This window comes from Bubalus bubalis, chromosome 14 (assembly GCF_019923935.1).
Source record: "Bubalus bubalis isolate 160015118507 breed Murrah chromosome 14, NDDB_SH_1, whole genome shotgun sequence".
In the NCBI taxonomy this organism is placed as follows: domain Eukaryota; kingdom Metazoa; phylum Chordata; class Mammalia; order Artiodactyla; family Bovidae; genus Bubalus; species Bubalus bubalis.
In genome coordinates this window covers 65,083,837-65,108,853 of record NC_059170.1, presented here as the reverse complement: position 1 = coordinate 65,108,853, position 25,017 = coordinate 65,083,837, and the positions used below count along the sequence as shown (strand labels likewise).

General features: G+C 38.2%; 1 protein-coding gene across 32 annotated transcripts in view; it reads left to right on the top strand.

Moving 5' to 3' along the window:
* PARD3 (par-3 family cell polarity regulator) overlaps window positions 1-25,017 on the top strand; it is a 579,687-nt gene that overhangs the window by 304,919 nt on the left and 249,751 nt on the right. For 30 of the 32 annotated variants that reach the window (XM_044928201.2, XM_044928189.2, XM_044928196.2 and 27 more), the window contains 2 exons: window positions 14,729-14,820; window positions 17,047-17,130. In XM_044928201.2, coding sequence (XP_044784136.2) covers window positions 14,729-14,820; window positions 17,047-17,130 — 176 coding nt within the window. The remainder of the gene's footprint in view (window positions 1-14,728; window positions 14,821-17,046; window positions 17,131-25,017) is intronic. The other 2 variants (XM_044928208.2, XM_044928194.2) reach the window with 1 other exon arrangement.

The window sequence follows — 25,017 nt, the reverse complement described above, 5'->3', positions numbered from 1 at the left end:
CCCAAGGATACTGGAGTGCGTAGCCTATCCCTTCTCTGGTGGATCTTCCCGACCCAGGAATCGAACCGGGGTCTCCTGCATTGCTGGTGGATTCTTTACCAACTGAGCTATCAGGAAGCACGTGAGGATATGATGTGAAACTAACCCTTTCAAACTTGCAGTCCTATCAGAAAAGCCAGGCAGGGTGCAAGTATTCTTTGGGGTGTCATGGATTAAGTGCCTTGAGAAGACACCTGCTCCTTAGACGTGTGCAGGACAGTATATGTGTTGCTATTTTTAACATACATTTGTACCTTGATGGTATCTCTTTAGACTGTTAGAAGTGAGTTCTGTGATTGTAGGTCTCTGACTTCCTCAAGCATGTTTGACTCAACTATATAACTTTCATAGCTTCACCAGTAATAGTGTCTTTTTAATGATTTTAAGAAGTTGGAATTTTATTAATATCTGATTGCTATCCTCAAGAATATGTGCAGGCACAAAAACCACCTGTAGTTCTATTTTGACCAAGAATTCTCATGTGGAGATGATTTTCAAAATGATGGAGAATAGAGACAAAGGCCAGTGTGCCCTGAGGAGGCTGGGTTTCACATTTAATGCCTAGGGGAGAGAGGAAAGGCACTTCAGGAAGAAGGGATCTGGCCACTAGGGCTCACAGAGAGGCAAGAATCAGGATGAAAGGGCTGTGAGACTTATTTTAGAAATTGCGGAATGACAGATTCAGGGTTTTGAATAGGAAATAGTATTTGGTATTCTAGATTTAAAGCTAATCTGGGCTGACTCTACAGGGAAAGTGTGAAAGGTTTCTGAAGGTTTCCCTTGTATTGTCTCCATCTGAAGATACTGCAAGTTGTTCACAAGGGTGAAGTAAGTCCTTGCTCTGGGTTGTGATGCTGAAGATAGCTGCTGAGCTTTTAAAAAATACATGGATTGTCTAATACCTTAAATTTTATTTAAGTTTGTTATCAGTTACGAAGTCTGTTTTCTACTGAATCACAGTTCAGTTCAGTTCAGTCACTCAGTTGTGTCTGACTCTTTGTGACCCCATGAATCACAGCACACCAGGCCTCCCTGTCCATCACCAACTCCGGGAGTTCACCCAAACTCATGTGCATCAAGTCGGTGATGCCATCCAGCCATCTCATCCTCTGTCGTTCCCTTCTCCTCCTGCCCCCAATCCCTCCCAGCATCAGAGTCTTTTCCAATGAGTCAACTCTTCACATGAGGTGGCCAAAGTATTGGAGTTTCAGCCTCAGCATCAGTCCTTTCAATGAACACTCAGGACTGGTCTCCTTTAGGATGGACTGGTTGGATCTCCTTGCAGTCCAAGGGACTCTCAAGAGTCTTCTCCAACACCACAGTTCAAAAGCATCAATTCTTTGGCTCTCAACTTTCTTCACAGTCCAACTCTCACATCCATACATGACCAAGTAGCAGACAACTTGATCTTCTTTTATCTCAACATTCAGGAGTAAATATTTCAAGAGTCAAACAGTTTCTATCCCCATGAATGACCTAAAATCTTAAGTATTTCAAGACTTTTATTTTTGTAACTGAAAGTCCCAGGTATCTGTTACATTTTCTGTTAATATTTTAATTTGTGCTATCACTGCTGCAATCATTTTATACTGAAAATTGTATAAAATGAGCCTCTTGCTCTGAAGATCTCTCTTTCTAGTAAATATTGATAAGGCAGTCTTTGATACAAAATGAGCTCAAGTTTTTTAGGCCATGTGCAAATCACAAATTCTGGTTTTAATTATATCTCAAGGGAACAACCTGAGGAAACCAAAAGAACTGACATAATTGGATCAAATTGTGTAATCAAAAGCAAATGATGTGGTTATTAATCCTAATGAAATGATTTCCCAGCATTTAATTCATTTCTCTCATTCCATAGTGATAAGTGTGTTGAAAGGGATATTCTGAGCAGGTACTCTTCCTAAATAGTCCGTTTCTCCAGACTGTTTTTGGTTGAAATATTTCTGAAGTTTAAACCTTAGAACAGAGAGTCTGTTCTATATATGAAGTCACATGCTATACATGAAGTTTTAGTCTTATTTTATTTATGTAGAAGGCAGTATTCCAAGCATTTTATGTTAACTTATCCTCATAGATTAAAAGTGAAAGTGAAAGTGAAGTCGTGTCCTACTCTTTGCAACCCCATGCTGCTGCTGCTAAATCGCTTCAGTCGTGTCCATCTCTGTGCGACCCCGTAGACGGCAGCCTACCAGGCTCCTCCATCCTTGAGATTCTCCAGGCAAGAACGCTGGAGTGGGTTGCCATTGCCTTCTCCATTGCGACCCCATAGACTGTAGCTTACCAGGCTCCTCTGTCCATGGGATTTTCCAGGCAATAGTACTGGAGTGGATTGCCATTTCCTTCTCCAGGGGATCTTCCCAACCCAGGGCTTGAGCCTGGGTCTCCTGCATTGTAGAGAGATGCTTTACTGTCTGAGCCACCAGATTATCAGTAGATAGTATTATATTATTCTTGTCAGTTTATAAAATGAGTCAACTAAATCAGAGAAGTGACATCATTTGTCAAAACCATTTTGCATGGAGATTCCGTTTTTAACCACAAGGCTAATGTGCTCAGCTGGTAAAGAATCCGCTTGCAATGCAGGAGACCCTAGTTTGATTCCTGGGTCAAGAAGATCCCCTGGAGAAGGGAAGGCCCCCCACCCCAGTATTCTGGCCTAGAGAATTCCATGGACTGTATAGTCCATGGGGTTGCAAAAAGTTGGACACGACTGAGTGACTTTTACTTTCACTAAGGTTCCAAAACAACTGTAACATGTTTATTAGTTTAAATTAACGTATTTGTTTAACATCTTAATTTTTGTTTGGTATTTGCGTCACATTTCAGCATTAGGGCAATGCAACAATGCATCGCTAATTAGCTTTATCAATGTTAACCTCTGCATTTATTATAAACTTTTGATCCATGATCTAAAATTGAGCATTCAGACTAGTCATCATGGCCATGTGCCTTGTTTTAAACACATAATAGGTTTGGTTTTGTTTGAGAATACGATCTCTTGATCCCCAGGAAAGCTACCAACTAGCTTTTGCGTCACTGACTTTAACTAGGAAATTGAGGAATTTTTGGTTTTGGAAAGCTACTTTCTCTAAGCCATTTCAAGTAAGTTAATGACTGTGTTTCTTATGTGAATTAAAAGACTTCATTGGAAAGTAATAAAGTACAAACTCTAATAGATGTTTACACGAGTGGATTTTGTTATGGGACCCATGTGTTGTTCTTTACTTGTTTCTTAACAATTTAAAATAATGAGGTGTAGAACTTTGAGGACTACAAACATTTTTTAATAAGCCCTTCAAAATTAATAATTGTGAAATATATATTTATCATCAAGGAAAAAGGGTTAAATAAACATATGTTAGTCCCCGTTGGAAGCAATGTGAGGTTTTTATGGACCACAAAGCTCAGTGATGAACTTGCCTTGTAGGGACTCTTCTTCACTCTTTACTCTTTTTTCGATTGTTTTTAATTGAAATTTCTTCTAATTTATTTGATATGGCATCTTACCAATCTTCCTTTTTTAAACTTTTCTACCATTCAGATTCTATACCAAAATGATTAAGAAAAAAACAACAGCCCTCTGCTGGAGCTGATTCAGTACGATATACATTCAGTGTCAATGCCCAGTTCCATCTTATTACTTACCTATAATGTTCTAAGTCTCGTTCTAGATCCTTAATTTTTTGTAGAGTCACTTTTCAAAGGAGTTACAAAGTAGCGATATCGCATAATAAAAAGCAATTTATGAAGGTTTTGTAACATTTTTAAAAAATAAAAATACCCTTTATTTCTAAAAGATTTATGCTCATTGTAAAAGTACTTAATGTTATAAAGACACAGTAAAAATCACTGCCATCCAGATGTGATAACTGGTAAGATTTCCTGATGTTCATTGTTTATATGTATGTGTGTGTGCTGTTTGCTCAGTCGGGTCTGACTTTTTGTGACCCCATGGACTATATAAGCCCACCAGGCTCATCTGTCCATGGAATTTTCCAGGCAAGAATATTGGAGTGGGTTGCCATTTCCTTCTCTGGGGGATCTTCCCAGCCCAGGGATTAAACCTAGGTCTCCTGTATCAGCAGGTAGATTCTTTAACGCTGCACCACCTAGGAGACCATTATTTACATGTTTCTCCTAAAATGATGAGATGGTTGGATGGCATCATTGACTCAATGGACATGAGTTTGAACAAACTCCAGGAGATAGTGAAGAACAGGGAAGCCTGGCATGCTGCAGTTCATGGGGTCAGAGGAAGTTGGGCATAACTGAGCTACCGAACAACAGCCTAAAATGAAAATTCATAGACAAAAATATTTTAACAGTAATTCTCACTCTATATGAAAGTACATTTATTATATGTTCAGAGTTTAATATTTGTTACAACATGATTATTATCATATTTTCTCACAGACCCTGGCCCTGACTTACTAGTTGGCGAGGGTCACATCCAGTACTGAATTGTGCTTGGTTCCTCTTCTCTGGGTCATAAAGAGCGAAACCAAAGAACCACAGGCTATAAGACCATTCTCAAAATCACAGGGCTGTTGCTGCAGAGAAATCTGCAATCTTTTCTAGGCCTAATTTCTTCATAATAAGAATTCCTGCCTTGTTGTGAGGATTAAATGAAAGATTGTATAGGCAGTTTGTTGTGTGTTATAGATGTTTCATAAAACTAGTTCTTTTCTCTTTTTCCTAAAAATTTTGCTTTAATAGGTAGGATGTTTTGCATGTAGTGATAGCCATGAATCTATTCCAGCAAGCTCATGAGATGGAGAATGTTGTATTTCTTTAATTTGGATTAATGTACTGGATGGATCCATTACATGTCTAGTTATAATTTCAAGTAGAGCATTCAGTAAACTTTATTAAAGAATACTTTGCATGTCAGCAACACAGCTCTGTTATCCAAGTTACGTTGTGCTCAAAGATTTGTGAACTTATCACATGGTTAGCTCAGTTATCATTGAAAAAAGACTAGCAGAAACTTAATTCACAAAAAAGATCCCATCTGTTTTGTTTACTGAAATATATTTAAGGGTTGTATTGTTGATTAAATTGAGATTGTATTGAGGACTAGAGAAGTGTGTTCTTTAGTAACTGGCACATCAGAAGTCCTCAGTATATACTAGCAATTATCACTTTTTGTTAATTAAAATTTATAAAATTTAAAATACATAAGTGCCTTGCCTTTCGAAGAAGTGATTTGTCCTTATGTGTAGCAAGAAATATTTGTTTAGACTTTTTCTTTCTTACTGATTTAAGTAAAAGTTTATTTAAACTGAAGAGCCTTTTAGTGAATGGAAAGATTGATGATGAATGGAAAAGCCCTGATGCTGGAAAGATTGATGGCAGGAGGAGAAGGGATGGTTGGATGGCATCATCAACTCAATGGACATGAGTTTGAGCAAACTTGAGGAGTTATTGAAGGGCAGGAAAGCCTGGTGTGCTACAGTCCATGGGGTCGCAAAGAGTCTGACACGACTGAGCAACTGAACAACAAGTTTCTACTTTAACAAATTGATGATTAATTTTGAAATCATTTTTAAGCCAAGGAGAAATTGATTTTTTGAAAGAAAATAGTTATAAATTGTTTTTTAAATATAAATCTAGATATTTACTTACTCATGTATTACACTTATTTCACCCTGAAGATAAAGCATTTTAAAATGTCACCTCTGTAAGGATTAAATGTTAGTTAGAACAGCAAAATTGGTCAGATCAGAAAATCAGTACGTTTCTACAATCCGTAAATTAGAGTATTTTTTTCAGGAATGTTCAAAAGAATCCAATGGGTATTAGTCTGATAAGGAAGCCACACTTGAACCAGATTGATTACGCTGGTTAAAGTCACCTAATGGATACACTTAGCCCTTGGTGTGTGGTAGGGAATCTGAGCAGTGAGAGCTACTTCCTGCAAAAGAAATGACTTCCATATTGTTGAAGTGATGATAGTGATCAAGTCTTGGGATAAATATGTTAGGAGTCAGGCAGGTGGGATGCTGGAGTTAGTTACTGAACCCATTGATACTTAGTAAGGCTTCCTTTGTGTGTCTTGGAGCACAGGAATCGTGGAGGAAGATTCCTGCATATGACTGGATGTCAGACTAAGTATGCCCGATAGGATACCTCCACCCCCAGAAACTCTAATAATCTATAAGAAGCAAGCTTAGATTTTGAAACTTAATTTCAGGATTCCACTGTGCATGTAACAGGTGCAAAGATACATACTATTTGTTGTTCTCTGTGGTTAGATAGCTTCATAAATCAGCACCATCTGTTCTTCTTCTAAAAGACTCTTCTCTTGCCTTGGGTTGTGTGGAGTCATGTTGTGTATATTTCAAGACAGGAAATGTTTCATTTCTGTGGGAAATGGAAATTTCATGGACTGTGTTCAGGACTGTGTTTGCCATTCCGTTTGATGAGTATTAACTTGAGATGAGGGCGTTAGGCATCCTGTTGAGGGTGGGCAACTCACATATATTATTCAACATCACAGGTACTGAATTATTCTTCATTTAATGCAAAGTTATTTGACATTGAACTCTGGAGTTCTATGGAGCAAGTTTATATTAAGGTGAACTGTACTGCCTTTAAAGGTATAATAGCTATAATTTTCCCTCTATAGTATAAGAAGACAGTTTTATTTTTAAAAGTCTTGCTTAGTATCTAGTACTGTCTTTTCTAATTCTTTTTTTAAAAGTGCTTTTACTGTAGTAAAATACAATGATCTTCAAATAAAATTATATTACACATTTCCTGATTTTATTTCTTTGGAAGTTTGCTTATAGGCTTATCATTTTCAACAGTGAAATCCCCTTCCCCCCTCAAATGTTTTCAATTGTTTTCCACATATGATGGAAAATTATTTTTCCCTGGGGATTAGGCTAATTAATCAAATAGTGGCAACCTTAACACAAAAGCCTTCTGGAATCCAATTTGTGATACTCAGGGGACTTGGAAACAGATTCTCCTCAGAATTTATTTTCCACCAAATGTGATCCCCCAAAGTGGTTTAATTCATACTGTCAACATTCAAGTAAATACTTTCTCTGGAAGCTATGGTTCACTAAGAGTTAACGTCTCTCTCATTAAATTTGGAAAATTTTGGAATTCCAAAACTCCAAAAAGGTGAAAAAGATCATTTAGTTGAGCATTTGTGTAGCAGTGTAATTGAACTGGTTAAATTATTTTACATGAAAAATAATAATAACAACATTTGAGGAAGAATATTATAAATTTGTTTAGCAGGATATCATCAGAACTTTCTTTTCCTTTCTTGCTTCCTAAACATAAAAATCAGATTGGTATGATGGAAATTTAAGTAAGCAAGTATTACTTAAGTTTTTAAAAAACATTTAGACAGTAAGTAAATTATTTCTTGAAATTGTAGGCTTTTCTTTAAAGTAATAGCTATTCAAAATATTTATATCCTCAGAACTCAAGAGTATGAATGCAGAGATGCAGGTGATTGCTTTCTGGGTAAATTTTTATTGTGTTCCATAAAACAGACAATTTTCCTTGTTTTGTAAACAAACCGATTACAAAGTTTATCCTCTTGTATGAATGATGGAAGCAGGATTCAGATTTTAAGTGTTCTAACTACCAATTCTGTACTATTTTGCAATAGTATCCACTTTTGTTAATGATAGATATCATTAACAAAAATCTGTGAATATAGAGAAAATATTTAGTGCCCAAGAAGGAAAAAATACAACTAGATAATTTTTGAAATTAAAAAGATAATTAAGGATTTAGCCTAATTTCATTTTTTTCCCTCTCCTCTTACTACTTGACTCTTCCATCTTAAAAACGTTGCTTAGATCAGTATTATATTACAGATAAAGGGTTAACAAAAATTATTTCCCCCTCTGCACGAGAGTATAAACTTTGGTGAGGTTTTTGGTTTGGTTTTGTTCCCTGTTCCTGGAAATCTGATAAAGGTTTCTGTGAACCATCTTTGTATGGTAATTAAATTATTCTGATTGGTAAATTGTATCTGGACTGGAAACACTGTAACTATCTGACAAGCAGCTGTCCCTCTGGTGATGTCATGGGACATACTGGCTTCTCTGAGGCAGGAGTCTCCTGAGCCAGGGCAGCACTTTGCATCCAGCCCCTGTAAGTGTCTTCCTGGGCAACTGAACTGTCATCTGGGGGACCCATAGGAGAAGGTCATGGGCATCTTCCAGGACGGCACCTGCCAGGGACACGAGCACGATACTGCCTTCCTGGCACGTTGGGTTTCCTATCTTTTATTGTTTGAAGTAAACCTGGTGCCAGATTTAAATTAAAATTAAATACAGCATACTGGAAGGCATTTAATGAAAAAACTAGCACTCTCTGTGTTCCCCCAGCCCCTCTCACTGGAGGCAGCAACACCCAATCTATGCAGATGTTGGTTGGTTCTGGTATTTACTTCCATGTTTCTGAATAAAGTATTTATGTTGTCGTTTTGTGGTTACTAGCTATTGACATCTTTTGATTTGTCATTATGGAAGATGGGGTTTTCCCTTTAATGCCACTTTTACCTTCCCGATTCCCCTCCTCTAAGTCTTGTTACATGAAAATTCCAAGTGGAATCAATACCCAGTGTCACGTTATATGGCGATGTGAGAGCTGCTCGCGGCTTAGCTGAGTGGGTTCTCTGATTACGTTTCCTTTCCTACACATTTCCCTTCGCTGTTCTTGGAGCTAATTGCTTTGGCATTTTGACAATTTGGTTTGTTTTCTCTGTCTATATCTTTAATCTGTGTCCTGCCCCGTCATTCTCTATCAGATCTCTGGAAATATCTCCCAAATATTAAAAAATATCAGAGTAATTATTATTAAGATTTTTCTCATGGAGACGGACTTCCCAGACCTCTGTGTCCTGCTGCTCTAATCTTCTCTGGACTGTCACCATATTCTGGGTTTACCTTGGGTTCTGTCCATTGTCTCATTGAGTTTTCTGGGTTTTACTGGAAGGCATCCAAAAATAATTTTATAGGAAAGGGACCAGGGGAAGTAAAGACTTTACTTGTCTGATTGTTTGTTTGTTTGTTTGTTTTACTTTTCACACTTGATTTTTATTTTTGTTTGGTTGGGCATATTGTTGAAAAATATGTTTTTCCCTTGATATAGAGGATTTAACTCTTTCATGTAGTAGAATTTGATGTTTACTGTTCAAAAGACATTCTTATCATAGAGCATGTTCCCAGTTTTACTTTGCTAGCGATCATACAAATGCTGTGTGTGTGTGTGTGCTCAGTCGCTTCAGTCGTTTCCGACTCTTTGCAACCCCATGGACCATAGCCCGCCAGGCTCCTCTGTCCATAGAATTCTCCAGGCAAGAATACTGAAGTGGGTTGCCATGCCCTCCCCCAGGGGCCTACAGATGCTACCACTTGGCAATGCTCAGATTAAATTCTGTTATTGGGAGATAATTTTCCATGGTTCTTTTGTATTTCTGTACATCTTGAGAATGAAGACCTTTGTGCTGCACTCTTCTTTCAACGATGTGTGTACAGCAAACAACCTTGGAAGATAGACATGGTGTCTCCTTCCAAAGCAGTGAGCAGGCATGCAGACTGTTTGTGTAAAGGGTTCCAGTTCCCTGGGCTCAGTTTCTCCCATGTAGACCGGTGGCCCCTGGCCCTCTTCATATCACCTTTGAGAATTTTAGCTTAGGAATCAGTACACAAATGGATGATAGTCTGGCTAATTCCATTGCTGTAATGAACTGTCCTTTGTCTGTGAACCAAGGTGTCCTCTGTGACACCCATGAAGCTATGTGGCAGGCTAACTTAGAGCTTTCAAGCAGGATGAAATCATAGCCCCGTCACAGGTCTTCAAATCTGTTTCCTCTCTGAAAATTTCCTCAACTAGCAACCCATGGGGTTTTCTTTTTCCTGCCATTTATTGGATTGTAGAATATTCATTGGAAGGACTGTTGTTGAAGCTGAAGCTCTAATACTTTGGCCACCTGATGTGAAGAGCCAAGTCATTAGAAAAGACCCCGATGCTGGGAAAGATTGAAGGCAACAGGAGAATGGGGCATTAGAGGATGAGACGGTTAGAGAGCATCACTGACTCAATGGGCAAAAATTTGAGCAAACTCCAGGAGATAGTAGAGGACAGAGGAACCTGGCTTGCTAATGGTCCATGGGGTGACAAAGAGTCGAACACGACTTAGTGGATGAACAACAACAATGAAGCATTTAGTTGTTTATACTTTTTGATATGTTTTCTCATTCTGAAACCCTTTTATGATGAAAGTACTTTGTATACAGCAAAGTGCAAGAAATTATGGGTTTTATGCAACTTTCTAAAATGCATATGATACATTCTGTATTTAATTGAGTGGGTAATATGTTTAATATTAAATTTTACTGCAAGGCATAAAGTATGAAAGGGTGAATATATACTCTTAAAATATCTTATAGTTGTGTAACATTACCCTAAAAGAATTCCTGAGGTATGTTTTATATGTCATGTATTCCTTGTTTCTCTTTTCAATAACAGCTAACATTTATTGTCCATTACCATGTGTCAGGTACTATCTTATGATTTGTGACGTGGGTTATCTTACTTATTCCTCTCAGTAATCTTAAGAAGAATTAGATGGTTTTGTTGTTCCTAGTTTACAGAAAAAGCAATAGAAATACAGAAGGGGTATATAACTTGTTTAAAGATGTAAAATTGGCAGATGGCACACTCACTTTTCACATCCAGGTCTGTTTAATTTTTGAAACTGAGCTCTCAACCACTATTCTCTACTGTAAAATAAACAGGATAGGACAAAAAGTACATTGACTCGCCTGAAAATTTTTCTTCACACTACATAGTTTAAATTAATACTCTAGGCCTTCCATCTTGATTTGACATAGTTCATGACTGAGCTTCATTTACTGCGGTTACAGTGGAATTCAGTGTATAACTCCTGTTAAAAGTGACTGTGTTCAGCCCCTCTTAAAAGTACAAAACAACAAAATAAAGCAGTATAGGAGTTGATGTGTACACATTCAGAAACTGTAGTTCCCACAGCAATTGCAGCCCAGCCTCAGGGTAGTGAATTTTGCAAAATAACTGAACACCATATGCAGCGACATGAAATAATATTCTCCATGCTCTTGGGGCCCTGATAATGGCCACTGTGGCAACAGTGAAGGGGTCAGTTATCAGTTGCTGTTTCATCACTGTAGTTTGGGGCATTTCATTTATGTGGCTGTCTCCCAGTGCCGCATAGGTGTTTCTGCCAGTTGTATATCGTGGTGGTGCTTCAGCAGTGCTTAAATTATTAATGAATCCTGAAACTAAATGTCTTTAACCCATAAACTATTTGTATGTTTTCCACCTGATTTATATACTACTGTGTTTCTCTCCTCTCTATCCCAACCCCCAGTGGAAAAGCTTAATTTTGGGAGTTTGTTGTTTACATTGTAAGTGTGACTCTTAGGCAGGTTCAAGATGCTGGTTCACCTTTGAAATGTATTATGTAATGGTGCTTAAAAGAGATAAATGACTAAGAAGGACATAGCAGAGCCCCTCAAAGCACAAGACCATCAATCTTCAAGTAGCTTGGCCTCACGCAGTGCTCCACCATTGAGGATGCATGGAATCTATGTAAACTCATAGAAGAACTCGGCACATCCAGCTTCTTATTTTGCTGGATTCTCAGAGGAAATGTCAATTGGGCATTACCAGCTACCTTGCCTTCATATTGCCTTAGTGACTTGAAATATATTTGATGCTCTATCTTGAACTTAGAGCCATTGCTTATCGTTTTGTTGATTGATGTCTCTGTTAATGGCTTATACATTTATACTATGAGTTAAAAATATACGATTTTTCTGTAATGGTAGACTCTCATTAGGTGGTTTAATAAGTTCATATATAAGCTCACTGTTACCAAGTTTATATAGTAGAAAAAGATAAACCTAACAAATTATGGGTATGTAAATTATACATGTAAACCTCCAAGATGTAAATTAAATAAATTTTATTGAGTTGTATTTGGAAGCATGTTACTCCAGAGATTCCTGAGGATGATTTTGTTTTCATTAGCAAATACTTGCATACTACCTGCTGGGATACTACCTGCTGGGTGTAAGAGCCAAAGTAAAGCCCAAGTCAGCCACTGTGTTTGGAGATTCTGAGTCTTTTCTAAGTATTCTAATTTGGATAATAAAACCATTGATGTCATCAGACATGTTTATCCTTATTCAGATGATCCTGCAAAGCCAGCATCACTGTTAGTGAACTGCTTAGTGAAAAGACAGTGGACAAGATGACAAAGAGAAGTATATTCTTGGGTGACATTTCATTTACTTTTATGAACCATCACATTTATTCCACATGTACTTTTCGAAGCACTGGCGTATTTACTCAATTTCTACAACATGTTGGAATATAATTTTTTTTTTTTTTTTTTTAACAAACTAAAAAACTCTGCCTTTCTGAAAGGAAGAGTGCAACGCTGGGAGTTGATTAGCTTACTCTTTGTCCCTTTTTGTGCACCTGGTCCTTTGTAACAGATCTTACTGCCTTTACCTCTAAATGATCAGTCAGTGGGCTTAGGATAACCTTATGTGACATTTCACAGGATAAAGTGTTTAAGTCTGCTGCTGCTGCTGAGTCACTTCAGTCATGTCCAACTCTGTGCGACCCCAGAGACGGCAGCCCACCAGGCTCCCCCGTCCCTGGGATTCTCCAGGCAAGAACACTGGAGTGGGTTGCCATTTCCTTCTCCAGTGCATGAAAGTGAAAAGTGAAAGTGAAATTGCTCAGTCGTGCCCAACTCTTAGTGACCCCATGGATTGCAGCCCACCAGGCTCCTCCATCCATGGGATTTTTCAGGCAAGAGTACTGGAGTGAGGTGCCATTGCCTTCTCCGAATGTACATTTATTTGTATATTATAACATTGTAGTATATTCAGAGCAGTAGTATGCATGCATGCATGTATGCTTAGTCGCTCAGTCATGTCCAACTCTTTGCGACCCTTTGGACTATAGCCTGCCAGGCTTCTCTGTCCATGGAATTTTTCAGGCAAGAATACTGAAATGGATTGCCATTTCCTCCTCCAGAGGATCTTCCTGACCCAGAGATAGAATCTGTGTCTCCTGCATTGCAAGCAGATTCCTTACCCACTGAGCCATCAGGGACACCGAGTATATAATAGCAATAACCTCAGATTTGCAGACAGAGAAGGCAGTGGCACCCCACTCCAGTACTCTTGCCTGGAAAATCCCATGGATGCAGGAGCCTGGTAGGCTGCAGTCCATGGGGTCACTAAGAGTTGGACAGGACTGAGTGACTTCACTTTCACTTTTCACTTTCATGCACTGGAGAAGGAAATGGCAACCCACTCCAGTGTTCTTGCCTGGAGAATCCCAGGGACGGGGAAGTCTAGTAGGCTGCTGTCTATGGGGTCGCACAGAGTTGGACACAACTGAAGCGACTTAGCAGCAGCAGCAACAGATTTGCAGATGATACCACGTGAACGGCAGAAAGTGAAGAGGAAGTAAAGAGCCTCTTGATGAAGGTGAAAGAGTAGAGAGGAAAAGCTGGCTTAAAACTCAACATTCAAAAAACAAAGATCATGGGATCTGGTCCCATCACTTCATGACAAATAGATGAGGAAAAAATGGAAACAGTGACAGACTTTATTTTCTTGGGCTCCAAAATCACTGGGGACAATGACTGCAGCCATAAAATTAAAAGACGCTTGCTCCTTGGGAAAAAAAGCTATGACAAACCTAGACAGTATATTAAAAAGCAGAGACATCACTTTGCCAACCAAGGTCCATATAGTCAAAGGTACAATTTTTCCAGTAGTCATGTACAGGTGTGAGAGAAGTCTGTTGTGAGGTTTCAAACTTTCCCAGCAGTATGAGAACTTCTTTGGTATAGCTGTTCTCCAGTTTGTGACTCGCCCGCCTGGCGGCTCTATTGTGTAGCTAATGGTCACCTCCTTCAAGAGGACTTAATGCCACACGCTGCGACTCCCAGGACTGCCATTGTTAGAGCCTCTGTCTCTGCGGCAGGCCACTGCTGACTCATGCCTCTGCAGGGAGACCCTCAAACACTCAAAGGCAGGTCTGCCGCAGTCTCTTGTGGGAGTCACTGCTCCTTCCCTTGGTCTTGGTGCACACAGGTTCTGTTTGTGCCCTCCAACCGTCTCTGACAGGTATGAAGTTTGAGTTTAAATGTGATTGGGTCCCTCTTACCATCTTATTGCAGCTTCTCCTTTGCCCTTGATTGTGGGGTATCTTTTTTTGGTGGGTGCCAACATTCTCCTGTCGATGATTGTTCAGTAGCTAGTTACAATTTTGGTATTCTCGCAGGAGAAGATGAGCGCATGTCCTTCTGCTCCGCCATCTTGGGTTTGATTTTTACATATTAAATATACCAAAAGGTGAAGTAAAAATGACAAGAAGTTAACATAGGTATAAGTCCTAATGTTTTTTTTCCTTATTGCAGAGGCATCTTGTTCACCCCCTGGGATATACTAACTCAGGAGACTTACTGCTTTAAAATGCAACTTTTCACATGTTCAAACCCATGTTATCATTAAAGGTCATCCTCACTAGACAAGAGACGTAGTTAATGTGATCACAGTGCCTGTTAGACTCCAGTTTTATCCAGTTTCTTTTCATGCACTTTGTAAGAGTAAACCTGACCCAGGGTGTGCTTCTCTTTGTTTAGGATGAGGATGTCGCAGAGGAAGATAGCAGTCGCGTGGAACCCGTGGGCCACGCCGACACTGGTGTGGAGAACATCCCCAACTTCTCTCTGGAGTAAGTTACTGACAATCTCAGCTAAGTTTGTAACATCCGTGTAGCTTCACTGATGGCAGCGAATATTCCGAAAGCGTATGGCATGTGGAATGTCTGTGCTTATTTAAAACATGCTTTGCACTGGTTTGTTTTCCAAAGAGCATCTTTCATCTACTGAGTTAATGGTATAATGTAAGAACGATAGCATGGAAATTCCCACGTACCTGCTCTGAGTCTCATGCCTTGGCAAGTGCTATTAAATGCTAGTCTGAAGCAGTGTCTGACTGAAGACGTTGTCACGTTCGTGGCTCTGTCACTGTTTGCAGGTTGCTTTTGTATGTCAGTGTTTTGCTTGTTCTTCAACTTTGCCAAGTTAAAAAAGATGTTGTAGCCATACTTTACTTGAAAAACTAGTTGGATCCGGTAAGCATTAGTCATTTAGGTATATGTTTTGTATTGATTTGAAGAAATAGTATCTCTCAAGATATTTGATGGGGACCTTGTAAGAGGTTAGGGACCTTGAACATGTTTTAAGTATAAAAGGTCAAAGAAAAGCTTTCATATATTGTCACAACTTTGCAATTATCTTAAATAACGTCAGGTTTGAATGGAAGATGTTTTTAAGACTTCGTCTGAGTTACCTTAGAGCAGTCATTCTAAATTTTTTCTTTGACTTTGGGTAAAAGTTGGAGTGGAGATATTAATAATTAGACTCTTAATTTTGTCTTTTCTTGGTTTTCCAAGAAAGGGTTATAAGAATTTTCTCAGTGAAATTGAACAGGCTCCCGAATCAGATTATGTTTGGATATTCAGCACCCAGTGCTCTCTAAGTAATTACATTTAAGAAATACTTGTATTGTTGTAGTTCTTTTGAGAAAGACTATGAAATAAATAAATGTATTAAAAATACCATACTATACTCAGTTGACAAACAAACATTAAATAGATGTTCAAATGCTATTAATGATATCTGAAATAGGATTTTAGGACATTCTATGAAAACATCAAAAAATTAAATATCCATGTAAATAGTATTACTTTAGTAAATATTTTGCAATATGACAAAATGTTAATTTAGCTAATTAGGATATTAACTAATGTCCTAAGTAGTGTATATGATTAAATCTGTATACATATTTTCAATTTTGATTTGTTTGATATTCCTATCTTTAATTTTCTTGAGTCTTTGTATTACATAACCAGGGTACTTACAGTACATAGGATTGCCTCAGGTTTTTATTTAAGGCATACAGTTGAAGTATTGGCATTTTCCAGTGCATAAGAACTGTCCTGGGATCCTGATCAAGTCCATTGGTAGTTACTTATGTTTGTCCAGGTTTCCTTAAACTAGATACCTAATATCTAGTTGAAATAGTATTTCCAAATATTGATCATTGGATCAGTACTGTTTAGATTTCTGTGCCGTGCTTATACCCACAGAAATATCTACAAAGAAAGTGAAATCTCACTGAAATGGTTTAGAAAATTTACATTCTCCTGATTACACCAATTTGCAGTAAATTTGGGCTTATGATATTAATATTAAAGTACTGTACTTATGTAGTAGAAGTCTACAAATGAAGTCGTGTAACTTCATATAAATAGCGTAAAGACTTTAGAGTTCAATTACAAACACTCTTAAGGTAATTGTTTGATTTTTCATGGGTGTCCACTGGGGTTGTGTCACCTGCACGTGGAGTGAGCTTACAGCAGGTAGGCTGTTAGGAGTAAGGGTGGTGGCATCCTATCTGGACGGCTACCTGCAGCGGCAGAGCTGTGCCCTTACTGGGCTATTGGAAGGATCAATGAGGTGACCTGTGCAGGAGCGCTTTGTAAATTATAAAGTGCTGTGCAATGAAAACCTCTTTAGCCCATTAGTCTTTGTAATTCTTGATTAGATATTAGGATGGGAAACTTTTAGTGCAAGTCTAGAGATCTGATTACAAAATGTGGACTTGGACTATACAGAAGAGCAATGTCCTGGGTGATTTTTAATGTAGTTATTTCTGATGATTGCTCCCCTCCCATGCCATCAGACTAGCGTGCAGGTATGTAGTGTTGAATGTGCTTTCATCACCATGCTTCTCTTCCAGAATGTGAATGTATATGCGTGTGTGCCCCTTGGAATTTTCATTTTGTCCTCTTTTGTTGTTTACTGTGTGTCTGTGCCGTTGCAGTTTTGTGTTTGGTTTGGTTTGGTTTGTGACAGTACATGTTCATGCTCCCTCATTCATCATTGTCTCACAGTGATATGGTAAAGCTCGTACAAGTCCCCAACGATGGAGGGCCTCTGGGAATCCATGTAGTGCCTTTCAGTGCTCGAGGCGGCAGGTAACGTATCTTGCAGGTTTTTAATTGAATCATAATGTACAGTGTTTTATCTTCATTTATGCTCAGATGTAGAGTAGTGTTGAGTTAGCGTATGCTTAAAAGAAGCCTTTTCATTTGGGAGCCACTGTGCCTTCCTTCACACATATGCATCATAATCACAAAAGCACTTAGGCTGATGAAGAAATGGGCATTTAAATTATTCTAATAATTTTATTGTTCATCACATCCATGCAAACATTTTACTACGCTGCAAATTGATGATAGCCTTTATTGCCAGAACTCCAGCTGAATGTGCAAAGGTAAGGAAGTTCTTCAGGCATTTTTCTGGAAAACATGTATCCAGTATAAGTTATCTGGATAACATAGAAAATGATTCATTGAAAATTTGTTTATATGTTTGTTTAGTTCTTTAATTATATATGATTTTTATAATTGTGTTCCTAAAATTTTTAAGTTAGAGAAGCTATAGATTTATTTCCTCGCATGTGATCTGTGTCTCCTGTTCTATCTGCCCACCCAAATGGCACAGTTTTGCACTGTTTGTTAGTATGACTTCATTACTTCATAAAACATGTATCCTTAAAAATGTCAAATGTTACATGAGTTTCTTTTACCCTACAGCTTGTTTTCAATGACAGAATTATTGTTTGTTTTATATATATTCAAATACTAAGAACTGATTTTGCAGCTAATCACATCAACTAATCAAATGTTTGATGAGTCTTTCATCATCCATGAAATACTGCCTCCTCTTAGGGCTTGGGGAGAGGCATTAACCTTTGAGGTTTAATCTCATCCTCTCTTATTTACCCATCTAGTTATTACCAGCTGAAACATATTTATGATCTATTTGGCTTTTTAGTTTGAACTTCTTTCTTTTATTGTTATCCCTTTATCTATTTATTTTTAAACTTCCTTTGTGCTGGGAGAAGAAAACAGGGAGCTGGAAAGTCGCCTTAGGCCAGTGAGTGAGAACATAGAACATTCTTTCAACTCTTGCCAAGGAATTATAAGCATCTAGTATGTTGTAAGAGACATTGGAATGTCAATTACAGGCATGTGACTGAATTATCTGTTTAATTTTTTAAAATAAGTGTTTGAACAATTGTGCCACCTTCCTAGTATATGTTCCTGACTGTGCTGTGTCCAGACTTCATGTTTCTGATAAAGCACATGCTTTATGGAAGGTCTGGAAGCTGATACATTGATTTACCTCAGGCTTCCCTGGTGGCTCAGATGGTAAAGCGTCTGCCTACAATGTGGGAGACCCGGGTTTGATCCCTGGGTCGGGAAGATCCTCTGGAGAAGGAAATGGCAACCCACTCCAGTATTCCTGCCTGGAAAATCCCATGGACGGAGGAGCCTGGTAGGCTACAGTCTATGGGGTCGCAAAGAATCGGACACGACTGAGTGACTTCACTTTCACTTTCACTGCTGGAGTAGGAGGCTTGAAAGTGAGCATTATTTAGCAAGATGTGAAATTCTCCTGGAATTGAGAGCGGGGTGTTAAATTCACAGACTTATGACCACTTTTACTTTTTTTCCCTTCTCTTCTTCTTTTTTTAAAACTCTAGAGAAACATTAAACTTTCGTCAAAGAACTTTCATTTAAATGAGCTCAGTTGTTTTCAAAATGGCCCTTGCCTTTATCTCCTTTAAAAATTATAATTTTAAATGATCTCAAAAGTTAAATCCCTTTTCCATTTATTTCATGAGTAGAAAAATAAGCTAAGAGGGTAAAATGCATGAATGATAGCTTCCCAATACTACTCTGCCTTTAACTGCTTGTGGAATATAACCCATCACAACTGAGACTTAATTGTATATGGACCAGCTTTGAACCAATATTTCAAACATATTATTTTCTGTCATTTATTACACATTTTCTACTGCATTGTGAAAGGATATTGGGTTAAAATAGGTAGGTAAAAAGCCTAAAGCAAAAAAACTGTAAGATAGAAAAAGTAATCTACTGCAGATTAATTCAGTGGAAGGTATTTTTACTGGTTACCATGGCATTTCATTTTGATATACAGAACTCATTCAACTAGACAAGGATCCCTTTGCAGAACTAGAAGGTGTCATTTTTAATCCCTGTTGATTTGGCAATGTAATGAAGAAAATCCTGTACAGCATTCTTGTACAAGGGACAAAGAGATTAAGACAATGAGATTCTTTATAAACCCTTTCTAGGCATCAGCAGTTTTCATACTGGGAAACAGCAGAATTCTTTCCCTCTAACACCTGTAATGCGTCTTTGAGCTTCCTCATTGTCTTGACATTCCTGGTTCTCTGGAGTGAGGTGGAAAATGCAGAGAACAACGGGAGGGCTCCTCCAGAATCCTAGACGCCAATCTTCAGGAGCCAGACACACCCATCTCCCTTGTTCTCAGAAATGCTGACAAGTAAATTCTTCCCAGTCTGTCAGAAACCTTCCCAAGCATTTACTGAGTGACGGTTCCTATGTTAGGTGTTGGGAAACAAGGATGAATGGGACATGGTCTCTCTCCAGGGATTTGCAGTCAAGATGTAGTGATAGCCAGGAACTCACACTATTATAATTATGTGATAAATGCCGACATTGTGAGTTGATAGAGGAGGGGTTGTCTGAATTAGGTAACTGAAGCTGGCTTGTTGTAGAAGATGATTTTCATTGAGATGACACCTTATGAAGGAAGCTACATCAGCTCCATGGTGACTGTGAGGACAAATTAAGCAATGCAGTGTAGCACAAAGGAGGAAATTAAGTGAAACTCGTGAAGAAATTGCATATATTATCCAGTGGGAATATAAGAATGCATATTTGTGGGATGTAAGTTGAAATTTCTGAGAATAAGTTCCTTGGTGCAAAATTCCAGTTATACTTGGGCCCCTCTCAGTTTTGGAAATGTAATTAATTGAATAACACTTACTGAATACTTATTTTTCTAAAAGTGACATATACATGTCAGTATTGCTTTCTGATTTCAATTTCAAAGTCAAAAAGTTTTAAGGAACAGTACAGAATGGGAATCACACATCCTAAAGAGAAGAAACTCCATGCAAAACATCTCAAATATCAAACATAATTCAGGGAAATTGGAAAAAAAGTGAAGTCAATGTTAGAGAAATTTTTAAAGCTACTTATGTATTCGGTATTATTTTGGCCTGCAGTTAAAGAAGTTTTTTGAATAAAGATTCTGCTGGATCAATTTTAAAGAGGCCATTTTCTGGAGTGGGTTGAATGTTCTTGTGACAACTGGCTTGTGGCTGCCCTTCCCCTAGCCACTGCTTTGGGCATTAAAAACGGAGACAAATGGCTGCACAGGAGACACTGTGTTGATATATATCCCTTGATGCTCTGTTTTTCTATAGTTATCATCCTGTATTTTATTCAAAAATATAAAATTAGCTGATCCCCACCCAGAATTCTTTATTCACAGTTTCGCTACCTTGAAATCAATTTTCACTTCACATGTATAATTTCATTTCCTCTTGATTTAAATGTCAAACATAACCTCCTTATTTAAATCACAAGTGCTACTACTTTCAGGAAGGCTCTGCCAAGTAATTGTCATTTCCTTTGGCAGAAAAACCGTGTTTCATGTTAAAATTTTTTATATTTCTAGGACCTAGCCCAACAGTATTGCTCAGCGAAGCTTACTGTGACTATCCCTACTAACTCTGCATTGCTACTGAAATAAAATACATGTAAAAATAAATATCTGATGTACATTAGAAATAAAACAATAAGGATGTATCCTGGCTTGATGTTAATGAGGTTTCCCGAGCCTTTCCAATTACTTAGGAATATGATTGTATTGTAATGTGTTGTAATATTAAATATTTAGAAAGCAAGGTAAAATGTATATTCTGAAATAGGGGCTGGGCTTATGAAATAATAAGATTTTGTAGTTTTAAGGGACTTAAAGTCTAATTGAGAAATATGTACTATATAAAGAGGTCTATACTATGTGTCCAAAGAACTTGATGCATGTGTGTGGTAGGATTTAGAGGAAGCAGAGCCGTGAAGCAATGGATCTTGATCTGTTCTTTAAAGAAAATATACAACTTAATGCTAGTGATGTCTGAAAAGATCTTCTTTCCAGGAAGAAGATATACGAAAGGAAGATGTTCCATACAAATGTGTGTGATTTGCTGAGAAATAATGATTCCAAACAGAGTGTATTGGAAATGGCTCTTAGAAAGCACTTTATGAATGGCCTGTGAGACTTCATTCTGTAAATAGTAGAGAAATTGTTGAAGGTTTTCGAGAAATATCATTGTGTTATTTTTTAGATTAGCTATTCTTCTTCTATTCGGTTCCAGTCTAACTTATAGAAGACATTCTTAATCTTAAATTTTATTCTTTATTTTATTTTTTAAAGCATATTATTCTTAATACGCCACCTGCTTCTCTGTTTCTTTTCTGTAATGGACATAATTGAATAATTTTTGTCTCAAATAAAACTCAAGTGTTTATTAAGTTTTAACTAGTCTGTATAAAAGTTAGTAGACATATTTGGAAGGTCTTAAGAAAAATACTCATCTACTTAATAATTCAGTGAAATTCTATGAACTTGACTCCTCTAATACTTACATGAGTTATAAATAGTGTTAGTTTTAACTCTTAGGTCACTGAACCTTTATTATATTACTTTTTGCTGTATAAGACATGAAAATCAGAAAGCTCATCTTCTTTCCAGAATTCCCAATTACCTGTGCTGTCTTCCCTGTTTGTGGCAGACAGTGATGGCCTCAACCACACGCTGAGTCTTCATGTTATTGGCCAAGGGCTTGTTAGGAATAGTCCAGGATAAGAGACACATTTTGATGCACCTTTTTTGAGACCACAGATACTTGGGACAGTTCCTGGCTCTGTCTTTCGAGTAAGTGTGGCCTGAGCAGGTTTCCTTCACTTAGTCTCAGTCTTCATATCTGAAGGCTGGGACACTCCTGTGACTTTGTATGGTTTAAATAAGAAAATACAGAAACTTACAAAATGCGTGTAAAATTCCTTTAGTGAGGTATTTGGCAGTGACAGCTAATATAATAAGAATGGTGTTGACATTTCACCTTCCACTTATCTACCTGTGATGCGCTTTAAGATTACCTCTAAATGCTGGGTGTTCTGGTTGTCTCAGTTCAGTTCAGTCGCTGAGTCATGTCTGACTCTTTGTGACCCCCTGAACTGCAGCACGCTAGGCCTCCCTGTCCATCACCAACTCCTGGAGTTCACCCAAACTCATGTGCATCAAGTCAGTGATGCCATCCAACCATATCTCTGTCGTTCCCTTCTCCTCCTGCCCCCAATCCCTCCCAGCATCAGAGTCTTTTCCAGTGAGTCAACTCTTCGCATGAGGTGGCCAAAGTATTGGAGTTTCAGCTTCAGCATCAGTCCTTCCAATGAACACCCAGGACTGATCTCTTTTAGGATGGACTGGTTGGATCTCCTTGCAGTCCAAGGGACTCTCAAGAGACTTCTCCAACACCACAGGTCAAAAGCATCAATTCTTTGGCTCTGGTTGTCTAGGCAAGTGCTGAGACTGTGTAATAGTGGAATATGATCTCAAAGTGATCTCTTCTATTATGAATATGAGATGAAAATTTACTCTTACATAATAAATTTGAGAATTTCAGTACACACTTATTTAGGTAGTTCGGTGTATTTGTTAATGAAGAATTACAGCCAATTTGAATTTCATGGAAACAGCTCAGGTGTTCAGAAGAGCTTTATTTGAGGCTTGTATATTTCAGTTCACCTTAGAGTTTTTAAGTTGAATATTTACTTTTAAAAGAATAAATATCCTCTTGCACTTTGAGTACTCTATTTCAATTCATTTCCCAAAAAACACAATTTATTTACTGAATCTATCCTTCTGTCTGGAAGATTTCAGTTGTTCATTCTCAGCTGCAGATTCATTTTGTTCAAATCAAGGGGACACATTAAATGCATTTGTTTTCGAGAGAAGAGTTGTGTTTTACATTAGATAAAACTTGCTTTTTTAAAGGTAGTAGTTTGATGCCTATAATTTCTGCCCTAATTTTAAGGAATTCTCTATTTTCACTTTGCCATGTTTTGGTCCACTTTATCTCATCCACTAAAGGTTAAATCTTGATTTTTTTTTTTTTTTTTTTAATTAACTTGGAGTTCTTACTGTGGTTCTGAGGGATTGAATGTAGGTCATTGCCAGCCCAGTGTCCCAGGCTCAGTGAGGGGAGAGAGTCCTGCTGCTGGGAGCTCGTTCTGCTCATGCCTTCTTTGCTTTTGCTGTAGTTGTGGTGTTTACACTGTGTCAGCTTTTATTAAGATGAATTATGATCATTTCCATACAGCTGGGTGGCAGTTGTGGGAGTTTACGTTATCAAAGCAAAACTCAGACTTGCTCAGCCAATTTAGATGTCAATAAAACATTTGTTACTTATTTTCAGTTTTATCATTGGCTGTAATTTATACTTAGGATTGAAAATGTTAACATGTGTGACTGAGTTTGTTTTAATTAAGTGTATAATTAGGCTAATGAACCTTGTAAAAATGTAGTGGTGCAATCCTTAATATAATCTAAGCAGTTAAATTTCTAATTATGCATCCAAAATCATGTACAGAGATGCTGCCTTTCCACGGCTGGCTCTCTGGGGCTGTATTCTCCTTCTTCGCCCCCTTTTGGGGATAAGAAACATTGTACAAAAGCCATGGTGAAACACTTCAAAGAAATATGTGTGTATTTACATATTTTTTAATGTAGGAAATTCATTCAGAAGTGGGATTTGTACATAGCGGACGTAGTGTGTTTTCCCCTAAATTTTTGAAAAGATAGAGGGACCAGGGAAGAGAGGTAGTTTTGGGGATGTTTTCAGTTTACCAGGAGAAATCCACTTGCCCAGAAAGCATCTTGCCAAGTCGGGTTCACATTAAATTCATGCAGGATGTGAAGAGGTGCTGCCCCATGTAACCGGGAGCCCTGATGCTGTGGCTTCCCGGAGCTGACCTCCCTGCTATGTTAATAATGACCTGCTCGTCCTCCTGCACCTTCCAGCACAGTCAGGCTGGTGCTTTGCCCCTGGTCCTTTCCCCAAGCGACCTCCCCTTCCCACTGCCCGACTCTTCCGTCTCCTCGCTCTTCTATCTTTCGCAAAGTGGTTTCTTCTGATGAAAAGTGGTTGCCCCTAATAAGGAATTCTGGTACTGACTGCCAAGAAGGAAAACCACTCTCTACTCTGGCATAGAGTCATGCCAAAACGCTCTGACCTTCACGACCTTTAATTATTCTCTCTAATAAGAGTGTTAAGGGAATCACAACAGCATCGGCACTCGCTTCTTTACTCCTTTAGAGGGAATTCTAGTTGCTGGTTGAATTTGGAAAACAGACTCCTAAAATTTGTTTCTAATTACAAATACTATCTGAACTGCCTTTTCGTGGGCAGTGGGGGCAGGAGGGGGTGGAGACGTCTCTGCTGGCAGACACAACTTTCCAGGAAGATGAAAATCTCTGTTATTACTTCCCATTGATTTCCCTTTAGAGGGTCCTCTTCATTCTGTTTGGCTGTCATGTTATCAGTTCAATTTTCTTGTGAAGTTTTTTTGATCGTTCAGTTCATTCCCATTCCTTTTGTAATCATTTTCACCTAGTGAAGCAAACAGGATAATTTTGCAGATTGTACCATTTTCCTTTTCAATTAATCCATTCTTTTGAAGAGAATGATTCTAATAGTGTGGTCAAGTACTTGGAAATCAGCAGGCTACTGACGTCTCCTTAATTCAGTCTGTTCTGTTGTTTCCCTGATCACTTGCTGTGTCAGTCAGGGTGAAATTTTTCCCTTTCTGCTCCTCTGCCCCCCCACCCTCAACCACCCCATCAGCTCTCTAGTCTCTAGTGCTGTGAAAGAGGATTCTGAGGTTTCTGCGACT